General features: G+C 36.3%; 1 protein-coding gene across 1 annotated transcript; it reads left to right on the top strand.

Moving 5' to 3' along the window:
- Window positions 1–10,028: 10,028 nt before the first annotated feature.
- Window positions 10,029–11,021, top strand: LOC110142621 (olfactory receptor 7A17-like). The gene has a single exon (XM_020901882.2). The coding sequence runs from the start codon at window positions 10,053–10,055 to the stop codon at window positions 11,019–11,021; it is 969 nt and encodes a 322-aa protein (XP_020757541.1). The 5' UTR covers window positions 10,029–10,052.
- Window positions 11,022–14,327: the final 3,306 nt, after the last annotated feature.

Below are 14,327 nucleotides of genomic sequence, written 5' to 3'. Positions count from 1 at the left end.
TTTCCATTACTTTAGGAGGTGGGTCATAGAGAATCTTGCTTTATTTTATGTTATTGAGTGTTCTGCATATGTTTTCCTCTAAGAATTTTATAGTTTCTGTTCTTATATGTAGGTCTTTAATCCATTTTTAGTTTATCTTTGTGTGTGGTGTTAAGAAGTGTTCTAATTTCATTCTTTTACATGCAACCGTCCAGTTTTCCCAGCAGCACTTACTGAAGAGACTATCTTTGTCCCATTGTATATTCTTTGCTCCTTTGTAAAAAATATGATACCCACAGGTGTGGGAGTTTATCTCTGGAATTTCTATCTTGTTCCACTGGTCTGTATCTTTGTTTTTGTGCCAGCACCATACTGTCTTGGATGACTGTAACTTTGTAGCATAGTCTGAAATCTGGATGGTTGATTCTTCAAGTTCCACTCTTCTTTCTCAAGATTGTTTTGGCTATTCTGGGTCTTTTGTGTTTTCATATGTACTGTGAGGCTTTTTGTTCTGGTTCTGTGAAAAATGCCATCGGTAATTTGAAAGGGACAACACTGAATCTGAAGATTGCATTTGGTAGTCATTTCACAATGTAGATTCTTCCAACCCAGGAGTACGGCATATCTCTCCATTTACTGATGTCTTCTTCGATTTCTTTAATCAGTGTGTTATAGTTTTCTGTACAAAGCTTTTTTGTCTCCTCAGGTTTATTCCTAGATATTTTACTCTTTTTATTGCAATGGTGAATGAGATTGATTCCTTAATTTCTCTTTCTTATTTTTCATTGTTAGTGTACAGGAATGCAAGTGATTTCTGTGTGCTGATTTGTATTCTCCAAATTTGCTAAATTCACTGATTAGCTCTAGTAATTTTCTGATAGTATCTTTAGGGTTTTCTATGTATAGTATCCTGTCATCTGCAAAGAGTGAGAGTTTTACTTCTTTTCCATTCTTAATTCCTTTTATTCCTTTTTCTTCTCTGATTTCCTTGCTAAGATTTCCAAAGCTATGTTGAACAATAGTGGTGAGAATGGGCACTCTTGTCTTGTTCCTGATCTTAGAGGAAATGCTTTCAGCTTTTCACCATTGAGAAAAATGTTTGCTGTGGATTTGTCCTATATGGCCTTTTTATTATGTTGAGGTAGGTTCCTTCTATGCCCATTCTGAAGAGTTGTTTTTATCATAAACTACCATACAATTGCACTCATCTCACATGCTAGTAAAGTAATGCTCAAAATTCTCCAAGCCAGGCTTCAGCAATACATGAACCATAAACTTCCAGATGTTCAAGTTGGTTTTAGAAAAGGCAGAGGAACCAGAGATCAAATTTTACAGAAGGCTTTTTCTACACCTATTGATAAGATTATCGTATGGCTTTTATCTTTCACATTGATTTGCATATATTGAAAAATCATTGCATCCTTGGGGTAAATCTGACTTGATCATGGTGTATGATCTTAATGTATTGTTGAATTCTGTTTGCTAGAAATTTGTTGAGGATTTTTGCATCTATGTTCATCAGTGATATTGGCCTGTAATTTTTTTCTTCTGTGTTATCTTTGTCAGTTTTGAATTACAGTGTGGTGTCCTCATATAATGAGTTTGGAAGTGTTCCTTCCTCTGCAGTTTCTTAAGAGTTTTACAAGGACAGGCATTAGCTCTTCTCTAAATGTTTGATAGAATTCATCTGTGAAGCCATCTGGCCCTGGGCTTTTGTTTTTTTAGGAGATTTTTTTAATCACAGTTTTTATTTCACTGCTTGTAATTGGCTTGTTCATAATTTCTATTTCTTCCTGGTTCAGTCTTGGAAGATTAAACTTTTCTAAAAATCTGTCCATTTCTTCCAGGTTGTTCATTTTATTGGCATATAGTTGTTCGTAATAATCTTTTATGATCCTTTGTATTTCTATGTTGTCTGTTGTAGCCTCGCCTTTTTTATTTCTAACTTTATTGATTTGATTCTTCTCTTTTTTTCTTGATGAGTCTGGCTAAAGGTTTGTCAATTTTCTTTATCTCCTCAAAGAACCAGCTTTTAGTTTTATTAATCATTACTATTGTTTCCTCGTTTCTTTTTCTTTTATTTCTCCTCTAATCTTTATGATTTCTTTCCACCTGCTAACTTTGGGATTTTTTTGTTCCTCTTTTTCTAGTTGTTTTAGATGTAAAGTTAGGTTATACATTCAATGTTTTTCTTGTTTCTTGACAGGATTGTATTGCTATAAATGTCCCTCTTAGAACTGACTTTGCTGCATCCCATAGGATTTGAGTTGTATTTTCATTGTTATTTTATTTCTGGGATTTTTTTTAACTTCCCTTTTGACTTTTTTAGTAACCTGTTCATTATTTGGAAACATATTGTTTAATCTCCATGTGTTTGTGTTTTTTACAGTTGTTTTCCCCTGTAATTGATACCTAGTCTCATAGTGTTGTGGTCAGAAAAGATGTTTGATACAATTTCAGTTTTCTTAAATTTACTGAGGTTCGATTTATGACCCAAGATGTGGTATATCATGGAGAATGTTCCATGTGCACTTGAAAAGAAAGTGTATTCTTCTGCAATTGGGTGATATGTCCAGAAGATAGCAATTAGATTCATCTGGTCTAATGTGTCATTTAAGGCTTGTGTTTCCTTACTTTCTGTTTTGATGATCTATTCATTGATGTAAGTGAGGCGTTAAAGTCCCCTACTATTATTGTGTTACTTTCAATTTCTCCTTTTATGTCTGTTAGTGTTTGTCCTGTGTATTGAGGTACTCCTGTATTGGATGCACAAATATTTATAATTTCTATGTCTTCCTCTTGGACTGATAGCTTGATCATTATGCTGTGTCCTTCCTTATCTCTTGTAATATTTACTTTAAGGTCAGTTTTGTCTGATATGAAGATTGCTATGCCAGCTTTCTTTTGATTTCCATTTGCATGTAATATCTTCTTTCATCCTCTCACATTCAGTCTGTATGTGTCTCTAGGTCTGAAGTGGGTCTCTTGTAGACAGCATATGTCATATATTCTTGTGTTTGTATCCATTCAGCCAGTCTTTGTCTTTTGGTTGGGCCATTTAATTCATTTACATTTAAAATAATGGTTGATAAATATGTTATTATTGTCATTTTCTTAATTGTTTGGGGTTTATCTTTGTAGGTCTTTCCTTCTCTTGTGAATCCTGTCTATATAAGTCCCTTTAACAGTTGTTGTAAAGCTGGTTTGGTGGTACTAAATTCTCTTAACTTTTTCTTGTCTGTAAAGTTTTTTTATTTCTTTATCAGTTATGAATGAGGTCCTTGCCAGGTACAGTAATCTTGGTTGTAGTTTTTTCCCTTTCAGTACTTTAAGTATATTTTTTCATTCTCTTTTGGCCAGCCAGCAGAATTTCTGCTGAAAGATTTACCATTAATCATATGGGGTTTCCCTTGTATGTTACGTGTTACTTTTTCCTTGCGGCTTTTAATATTCTTTCTTTGTGTTTAGTCTTTGTTAGTTTGATTAGTATGTGTCTTGGCATGTTTCTCCTTGGGTTTATCTTTATGGGACTCTCTATGCTTCTTGGACTTGATTGACTATTTCCTGTCCCATATTTGGGATATTTTTTACTATAATCACTTCAAAAATTTTCTCAGACCCTTTATTTTCCTCTTCTTCTTCTGAACTCCTATAATTCAAATGTTGGTGCATTTAATATAGTCCCAGAGGTCCCTGAGACTATCCACAGTTCTCTTCATACTTTTTCCTTTATTCTGCTCTTTGGCAGTTATTTCCACCATTCTATCTTCCAGCTCATTTATCTGTCCTTCTGCCTCAGATATTCTGCTATTTATCTTTTCCAGAGTACTTTCAATTTCAGTAACTGTGTTTTCTGTCTGTCTGTTTATTTCTTCTAGGTCTTTGTTAAATGTGTTAATTGATCCTTGCATTTTCTCGATTCTATTTTTGAGGTTTTGGATCATCCTTACTATCATTACTCTGAATTATTTTTCAGGTAGCCTCCCTCTTTCCTCTTTGTTTATTTGGTCTTGTGGGTTTCTAGCCTTTTCCTTCATTTGCACAATATTTCTCTGCCTGTTTTTTTTTAAACATTGTGTTTGAGGTCTCCTTATCCCAGGATTTGAGGCTGAATCCCTTCTGCCTTTTGATTTCTGCCCTTGGGGGATAAGGGTGGTCCCTTGGTTTGTGTCGGCTTTGTGTTGGGTGTGACTTGTGCTTCTGTTCTGGAGGGAGGAGGTGAGTTGTTGTTGTGTTCTGTTTTGTTTTGTTTTCCCCATCTGAGGGGCAGGGCTGTGTGAGGTGGTCGTCTGCTGATGATTGGGTTTCTGTTTTTATTTTGTTTGTTGTTTGGGTGAGGCATCCTGCAGAGAGTCCTGGTGGACGTTGGATAATGCTGGTTCTTGTATACAGGTGGAGGCCTTTGTGGGAATTCTCACTAATTAATACTCCCTGGGATAGGTAGTTCTCTGGCAGTCTAGGGTCTTGGAGTCAGTCCTCTCACTCCAAAAACTCAGGGCCTGACTTCTGGCCATGGAATGGAGATTCAACAGGTGATTTGTTATGGCATTAAAGGAGATTAAAACAAACACACCAAAACAAAAACAAGAAACAAAAGATGAACCCCAGACAAATGGCAAATACTAAACCAGGCAAATAATAATAAAAATAATGGAATATACACACAAAAATAAAACCAGTTAAAAAAATAATAAGTACAACAGATTGACTTGGCAAGCAAAGGAAACCAAAATTGATATCAACCAGTTAAAAACGAAACTAACTAAAGGACAAACTGGAAAACAAAACCAAAGCAGGTGCCAACTGGGGAATAAAGCAATGAAAACAAAAACTAACCAACATAGTGTGAAAAAGAAAGAAAAGGGAAAAAAGAAAGACTAGAAAAGCAAAATTAAATAGAGGTAGATAAAGAAAATGTGTATATATTAAGGAATAACTACAATGGGAAAATAACAATAATAAAAGCAAACAAAAGAATAAATATAAAATAATAATAATAATAGATTTTAAATATTTAACAATTTTAAAATAAAAACCCCATAGAGCTGCAAAAGGCCAAGATAGAGGCAGAAGTATACAAAAGAAATAAAAAGTGTGATTAAAAAAGTTCTCAAAAGCTTAAATAGCTTTAATAGTACTAATAAAATAAACTACAGCAACAGTGAGAAAAAAATGAAAAAGGAAAGAAAACACCAGTAGCAACTACAGAACAAGTCAAAATATAATAACAGACTTTTTTTTCATTTATTTTTCCATTACAATATTGTAAAGTAATTAGCCTCCAACTAATAAAAATAATAGATGTTTTTCTTGAATCTCTGTTGTCAGCATCCTTTCCCTTGCTGTGAATCACAGTCCACCTCATCTCCCTCAATTGCCCTCCAATACTGGACTGGTCTCTGGACCAGTGTGGGGGCAGCTCAGACTCTAATCTGTTTTTACTCCTGTGTGTTCTTGCCCCCAATATTCACAGCGGCCAGGGCCAGTGAATTTTCTTTTGTGGAAACTGTCATTGTCCTTGTATGTATTCCATAGACAGAGTCTGCTTAGTTGATTGTGTGGATTCAATCTGCAGCTGTACAGCTGGTGGGAAGATTTGGGGTCATCTTGCTCAGCCACACTCCCCCTGGGTTTCAACTGTCATTTTATCTTCACCTCTGCAGGTGAGTTTTCCACAGGGTTTGCTTCTGAGGCTGCCCTGCTGGACCCCTGCCCCCTGTGAAGACCAGGCATGGAGGTGGCACAGCTGCTTGGACTGCAGGAGCGCTGGCAGCACCAGGCACTCCGAGGAGCCAGCAGCTAGGGCAGCAGGAATTACAGTGCTCTCAGGGTTTTTCTTGCCTCTGGCATTTCTGTCCCGGTAGAGATCAAGCATAGAGGTGGTACGGTTGTTTGGATCATCAATGCCAGGTGAGCAAAGGCACAGGTGGCTTTGTCAAGGCACATTGTCAAGCAGATATGGCACTATTAGGGTGTTTGTGTGTGTGTGTGTTTGTGTGTGTGTGTGTGTTTGTTCCCCCGCTAGCCTCTGGCAGCTCTGCCCCGAGAGTGGAGGTGTTGCAGCTGCTTGGATAACGGGGACTCTGGCAGCGCTAAGCGTGCAGGGACACCAACTGCCTCAGCCACAGGAGCTATGGCCCTATCAGAGGATTTTTCTAGCCTCTGTCAGCTGGAAATCAGAGGGCCTCTTTGGCTGATCCTTCTTCGTCGCTAGGCCCATTCAGGGACTTAAAGTGTCCTTCTCTGGCTGGGGTCCTTCTCAGCTGTTTGGCACATCAGGCACTTAAATCCCCTCCTCCTGGGGGCCTTGTCTTTTGCTCTGGGGTCTCTATTGTTCAGCTGCTGGTGCTGGCCCAATGGGGAGAAAGAGGCTACAGTGAGGGCTCCACCCCCTACACATGACTCACCAGAATCGCTTGGCCTTCATGGCTGCTGGATTTTCCTCCACAGGCACTTCCCACTGTGATCTCCCTCACATCCCGTTGGGCCATCCACCCTGCAGTCAATAGCAGACCTCGCCCTGGGACTGCTCTCGGATCTGTACTCTCCAGCTCCCAACCGCTGTGCTTTCTAAGGGACTTGCATCCCTGTTTGAGGTAAGTATGGCTGCAACGAGGATGGTCTGTGTGATTCTCATTCCATTCAGACTGTCACAGAACAGCCGCTTCACTCCCCACCAGCCTCAAATGTTTCTCCTCCTTCCCAAACAGTTGCCGCGATGTGGGGATCTGACGCCCTGCTTCAGTTCCCCCAACCCCCAGGTGCAAGTGCGGTTCTGCTCACTCTCCTCTTTTCCTCCCATTTCCTTCATCCTACCGAATTTTGTGTGGTGCTATGTATTCTTTTCTGGTGGTCAAGTATTCGTGCCCATTCTCAGCTGGTGTTCTGCAAGATCTTCTGTGTTTGAAGGTATATTCCTGATGTAACTGTGAAGAGAGATGTTCTCTGCCTCCTCCTTCTCTGCCTTCTTGTTCTCTCATGACACATCTTCTTTACCCATTCATCTATCAATACACACTTAGGCTGCTTCCATATCTTGGCTACTGTAATAATGCTATAACTAACATTGACATGCATGTATCTTTTCAAATTAGTGTTTGAGGGTTTTTTTGAGGGACGGGGGAGGCATAAATACCCAGAAATAGAATTGCTAAATGATATGGTAGTTTATTTTTAAAACTTGAGAAACCTCCATACTATTTTTTATTGTGACACCACCGATTTACATTCCTGCCAGTAGTGCATAAGGTTTATCTTTTCTTCCCATTCTCTTCAGTACTTGTTATGTCTTGTCTTCTTGATAACAGCCATTCTCATGGGCCTGGGGTGATAGCCTGTGTTTCCTTCTAGAAGTTTTATGGTTTCTCAGGTCTAATTATAAAAATTTAATCCACTCTGAGTTGAATTTTTATACTTTTTGGTGCAATTTTAAATAGGATGATATTCTTAATTTATTTTCCTTTTAGTTCACAGTTACTGTATAGAAACACAATTTTATATATTGATTTTATATCCTCTAACTCCATTGTATTTATTTCTAATGGTTTTAGGGTTTTCTACACATAAAATCATGTTATCTGCAAATAGTGATGATTTTACATTTTCCTTTCTAATTCAAATGTCTTTTATTTATTTTATTGCCCGAGTGCTCTGGTCAGGATTCCAATACTATCCTGGATAAAAATAGGGAGAGTGGGTGTGTTTGTTATGTTCCTGACCTAAGATAGCTAGCATTCAGTATTTCAACACTGATTCAGATGTTAGCAGTGGGTTTGTCATAGATGACTTTTATTATGTTGAGGTACATTCCTTCTATATTCACTTTATTGAGAGCTTTTATCATAAAAGGTTATTGAAATTTTAACACTCTTTCAACATCTGCATCTTTTCTACATCAATATGGAGTATATATGGTATTTATTCTTCATTAGTTTATCATGGATTTTCACGTTAACTTCTTTTCAGATGTTAGACCATCCTTGCATCCCAGGAACAAATCTCAATTAATAATGGTGTGTGGTCCTTTTAAGGTATGTTTTTATTCAGTTGCTAGTATTTTGTTGAGACTTTTTGCTCTACATTTATCAGAAATAATGGACTATAATTTTCTTGTTTTCCTTGTTGTCGTAGTCTCATTTTGGTATCAGGATAAAGTTGGCCTCACAAAATTCATAAGAATGGTCTTCTCTCTTTTAATTTTTTGGAAGAATTGGGGGAGGATAGGTATTAAATCTTCTTTGAATGTTCTGTAGAATTCATGCCTAAAGCTGTCTCATCCTGGATCTTTCATTTGGGGGAATTTTTTGATTACTGCTTTAATAACTATACTAATAATTGGTCTATTCAAATTATCTCTACCTTCAGTCTATAGTTGTGTGATTCTAAAGATTTTGTTTATTTTTTTCTAGGTTGCCTGATTTGTTGGCTTATAGTTGTTCATAATATTCTCATAAACCTTTGTATTTCTACTGTATTTATTGCTATTTCTGCTCTTTTATTGCTGATTTTTTAAAAATATGGATCATTTTTGAAGTCTTTATTGAATTTTTTACAATATTGATTCTGTTTTTATGTTTTGGTTTTTTGGCCACAAGGCATATGGGATCTTAACTCCAGGACCAGGCATTTAGCCCATATCCTCTGCACAAGAAATCAAAATCTCAACCACTGGACCACCAAGGAAGTCCCTATTTCTGATTTTATTAATCAGAGACTTGTTTCTTCTTTTTTATTATTTAGTCCAATAAAGTTTTTGTCAATTTTGTTTATCTTTTCAAAGACCCAGCTTGATTGAACCAAATCATTGATTTTTTTCCATCCTCTTTATAGTTTTCATTTCATTTATTTCTGCTTTGATTTTTCTTATGTTCTTTCTTTTACTAACTTTTGGCTCTTTGCTCCTTTTCTATTTCCTTTAGATGTAAAGTTAGATTGTTTGTTTAGATCTTTCTTGTTCCTTGTTGTAGGAAGGATTACTATACACTTCTCTCTTATTACTAAGTTTGTTTTATCACAATGGTTTAAGTATGTCATATATTCATTTTTATTTGTATACATAAATTTTATGACTCCCTTGATTTGTAATATTCCAATCGTTAAATAGTACATCGTTTAACACACATATATTTATGATTTTTCCAACTTTTACTTATAGTTGATTTATAGTTTCATACCATTGTGATCAGAAAATGCCTGATATAATTTCAACCTTCTAAATTTATTAAGACTTGTATTGTTTCTCAACACATGGTCTATTCTTGAGAAAGGTCCATTTGCACTTGAGAAGAATGTGTCTTTCAGATCCAATGTTTCATATAAGGCTACTATTTCCTGTTGACTTTATGTTTCAATGATCTATTCACTATGTAAGCAGTGTGTTAAAATCCACTACTCTTCTTGCGTTGCTGTCAGCTTTCTCCATTTAGATCTTTAAAACTGCCTTATACATATCAGTTTCTCTGTTTTAGATGCAGATATATTAATAACTAACATTAGCTTTATAACTTTGTCTTCATCATTTTTAGGTCTTCCTGAGTCTCAGTAATAAATAACACCCTCATCCACTCTTTTTATACCTGTTTTTCTATCTTCACGTATGTCACTATGTCACATGATATGCAATATTTATTTGCTTATATTTTTCAGTCATTATATCATTTGCCTTTTGTTTCTCACAATCTTATGCCTAGAAAATGGCCAGTACTCACTATATGTTCCTCAAATGCATAAAATATTTCTCATTGCAACTGTTTAATGCATGATTCCTCGGGAGAAAGTCTGAAAATCCATATAACAATCTATCTAGGACTACCTGAGGACTTTAGATATCTTTTCCTATTCAGTCTGTATATTTCCTACTCAGTCTGTACAGACTTTCCTACAAGTCTGTATATTTCCTCCCTCTCTAACAGAATTCCTAGTCAGAAATGTTGCAAAACATCTCTTAAATGTTTTATATGTATTTACTTTACATATACATGGTTTAAAATATACGTTGTAGCATTTTAAATAATAATAATTATTTGTGCAAAATTATGTATGTATTTTTTATTCCTAGTCATCAACACCAGCACATGGTATCAGGAAATGATACACAAAATTCAGGATTTCTTCTTCAGGGTTTATCAGTGGAACCAGAACTGCAGTCATTCATATTTGGAATGTTCCTCTCCATGTATCTGATCACTGTGTTTGGAAATCTGCTCATCATCCTGGCTGTCAGTTCAGACTCCCATCTTCACACCCCCATGTACTTCTTCATCTCCAACTTGTCCTTTATTGACATCTGTTTCACTACCACAACAATCCTAAAGATGTTAATAAATATACAGATCCAGAGCAAAGTTATATCCTATGGAGGGTGCATCACCCAGATGTATTTTTACATGCTGTTTGCAGCATTGGATGATTTTCTGCTGACCGTGATGGCCTATGACCGCTTCTTGGCCATCTGCCACCCCCTGCACTACACAGTCATCATGAACCCCCGACTCTGTGGACTGCTGGTGTTGGTGTGCTGGCTCGTTAGTGCCCTGTTTTCCTTATTAGAAAGCTTACTGGTGCTACAGCTGTCCTTCTGTACAGACTTGGAAATCCCCCACTTTTTCTGTGAAATCAAACAGGTTGTACTACTAGCCTGTAGTGACACTTTTCTTAGTGATGTCTTTATGTATTTTACATCAGTGCTGTTGGGTGGTGGCCCCCTGGCTGGTATTCTTTACTCTTACTCTAAGATAGTGTTCTCCATACGTGGAATCTCATCACCTCAGGGGAAATATAAAGCATTTTCCACCTGTGTATCGCACCTCTCAGTTGTCTTCTTATATTATTGTTCAAGCCTAGGAGTGTACCTTAGTTCTACTGGTGCCCACAGCTCACATTCAAGTGCAACAGCCTCAGTGATGTACACTGTGGTCACACCCATGCTGAACCCCTTCATCTATAGTCTAAGAAATAAAGACATAAAAAGCGCTCTGAAAAGATTCTTTCAGATGGCAGTTATAAAAAGGAAAATTGTTCTGGATCTGAAGAATCATCCTTGAAGAACAATGCAAAACCTTAAAACAAGGAATCCCTTTTGTTTGATCAGATTCTGGGTGTTGAACTTGCTGTTTGTATTAATTTCTTTAAATTTCCATTTCTTTGATTTGAACACTTTAGACAATTTGTATACTCACTATTTTAAGTTTCCCCCTCTATCTGCTGATTTTTTGTTCATTTTCTTTTGTCCATTTCCCTACTTTTCCATTTTTATTTGTGCATTTTCCTACATTCACAAAGTTTTTTCTCAGCCTTGGAGAAGAAAGATTTGGAAACTTTGATTAATTTTGTGGTACAACATGGGTTAATTAAAGATTTTTCTCAAATGACATTTATTATCCTGAATGATTTTAGAAGAACTATAAAAACTGGAAAATGAGTAATAAAATTTCAGCGAGTACATACATATCAATAATTACTTTAAGTGCCAATGGAATAAATGATTCAATAAAGAGACATAAGGTAGCTGAGTGGATAAAAAAGCAAAGCCCATCCATATGCTGGGCTTCCCAGGTGGTGCAGTAGTGAAGAAACTGCCTGCCAATACAGGAAATGTGGAAAATGCGAGTTCAATCCCTGGGTTCGGAAGATCACCTAGAGGAGGAAGTGGAAACCAACTCCAGTATTCTTGCCTAAAAAATTCCACTGCCAGAGAGCCTGGCAGGCTACAGTCCATGGGGTCACAAAGAGTCAGATATGACTGAGCAACTTAGTACACATATATATACTGCATACAAGAGACCAACTTCAGACTAAATTTTCACAAAGAATGAATGTAAGGGAATGGAATGTAAGGGAATGGAAAAGGTATTTTATGTATATGAACATTATAAGAAAGGGGGGTTGTAATATTCATACCAAAAAAAATAGACTTTAAAGAAAATTTGTCTTTATTGCATAAGACAAAGGGCATTACATAATATGAAAGGAATCAACATAAGAGGAGTACATACTAAAAATATTTGCTAACGATATACATCTAGGGCTTCCCTTGTGGCTCAGCTGGTAAAGAATCTGCCTGCAATTCAGGAGACCTGGGTTTGATCCTTGGGTTGGGAAGATCCCCTGGAGAAGGGAAAGGCTACCCACTCCAGTATTCTGGCTTGGAGAATTTCATGGACTGTAAAGTCATGGGGTTGCAAAGAGTGAGCGACTTTCACTTTGTATACCTAAGATAAGAGAAACTACAGGATAAAGCAAATATTCATTTATATGAAGGAAAACAACAATAATACAAGAAAAACAGAAAATGTTAACAACTCATCTTCATCAATGGACTGATCATCTAGACAGCAAATCACTAAGGAAACAGTGGTCTTAAATGACATTAGAATAGTTGTACTTAATAAATATATATAGAACATTAAATTTTAAAAAAACACATTTTTATAGTGCTTATGGAGTATACTCTAGGGTAGATCACATGATAACCCAGGTAACAAGTCTCTCAATCTTAAAAGTATAGAAACTGCATTATGCATTTTTGGAGCACAGTGGTATGAAACCAGAAAGCAACTATAGGAAAAAAAATGAGAAAAACACAAACCTATGGCAACTAAAAAGCATATAATTAAAAACCTAATGAGAAAATAAAGAAATCAAAGAGGAAATCAGGAAATATTTCTCAAAAAGAATGAAAATGAGAGCACGAATTTCCAAAATACAAAGGATACAGCAAAAACTTATAAGAGTGATTTTAATATCAACACAAGTGTACCTCAAGGAAGAAGGATATTCTCATATAAATCACCTAAGTTACCATCCAAAGGAATTAGGAAAAGTAGAACAAAGAAAGCTCAGAGTCAGTAGAAGGAAATAGTGGTAGAAACTAAATGAAATACAGACCAAAAATTGAAAAGATCAATAAAATTGGGAGCTTGATTTTTGTAAAGAATAACCAAAGTTGACAAGCCTTCAGCCAGGCTCAATAAGGGAAAAAAGAGATAGGGAAAAGAAGTAAAACCATCACTGTTTGCAGATGCCATAATACTCTACTACCAGAAAATGACTAGAGTTTATCAAACAATGTGGTGATGCAAAGTTAATACACAGAAATATCTTGCATTCCTATATACTCCTTTTACTTCAAAAGAAAAGAGAGAAAACAAAAACAAAAAAAAAGTAGCTAGAGGAATTGGGTTCTCTGATTTCAGAGTAGACTGTAAAGCTACAGTAATCAAAGGAGTATGGTGGTATCACAAAACAGAAATATAGATAAATGAAGTAGGATTTAAAGCCTGAACCAGGCACTTCTGGTAAACTAATCTATGAAAAAGGAAGCAAGAATATACAATGGATAAAAGATGGTCCCTTCAAAAAGTGGTGCTGGGAAAACTGGACATCTTCATGTGTAATTAGAAACATTACCTTGACACACCAAGCATTCTTATTTTGAAGGTAGATACTGGAAATATGGCTTCCCAGATGGCTCAGTGGTAAAGAATTTGCCTGCAATGCAGGAGACCTGTGTTCAATCCCTGGGCCTAGAAGATCCCCTGAAGAAGGAAATGGCAACCGGATCCAGTATTCTTGCCTGGAAAATCCCATAGATAGAGGAGCCGGGTGGGCTAAAGTCCATGGGATTACAGGAGTCAGACATGACTCAGCGACTAAACCACCACCACCTAACACCATACACAAAAACAAACTATAAATAGGTTAAATACTTAAATGTAAGGCCAGATACTATAAAAAATCTTAGAGGGAAGCATAGGCAGAACACTCTCTGACATAAATCACACTAAGATCTTTTTAGATTCATCTTCTAGAGTAATGAAAATAAAAACAAAAATAAATAGAATCTAATTAAACTTTAAAACTTTTGAATATCAAAGGAGACCATAAAGAAAACAAAACAGCCAGGCTCAGAATGGGAGAAAATATTTACACACAAAGCAGTTTGCAAGGGATTAATCTCCAAAATATACAAACAGCATATGCAGCTCAATTAAAAAAGAACCCAATCAAAAAATGGTCAGAAGACATAAATAGACATTTCTGAAATGAAGACAAACAGATGGCCAAAAAGCACATGAAAAAATGCTCAACATCACTAATTATTAGAGAAATGCACATCAAAGCTACAATGAGATATCACCTCACACTGGTCGGAATGGCTATCATCACAAAAGTCTACAAACAATAAATGATAGAGAGGGTGAGGAGAAAATGGAACCTTGCTATACCATTGGTGGGAATACAAATTGATATAGGCAATATGAACTGTGTGAAGGTTCCCTGAAAAGCTAAAACTAGAAGTATTGTATGACCCAGCAATCCCATTCATGGGTATATATCTGAAGAAAACC

This window comes from Odocoileus virginianus, chromosome 3 (genome assembly GCF_023699985.2).
Source record: "Odocoileus virginianus isolate 20LAN1187 ecotype Illinois chromosome 3, Ovbor_1.2, whole genome shotgun sequence".
Classification (NCBI taxonomy): Eukaryota; Metazoa; Chordata; class Mammalia; order Artiodactyla; family Cervidae; genus Odocoileus; species Odocoileus virginianus.
The sequence above is the reverse complement of the archived record's forward strand: the minus strand, read 5'-3'. Positions and strand labels throughout refer to the sequence as shown.

Excerpts from the sequence above, each read along its gene's own strand:
- LOC110142621 (XM_020901882.2), top strand. The coding sequence starts at position 10,053 with ATGGTATCAGGAAATGATACACAAAATTCAGGATTTCTTCTTCAGGGT.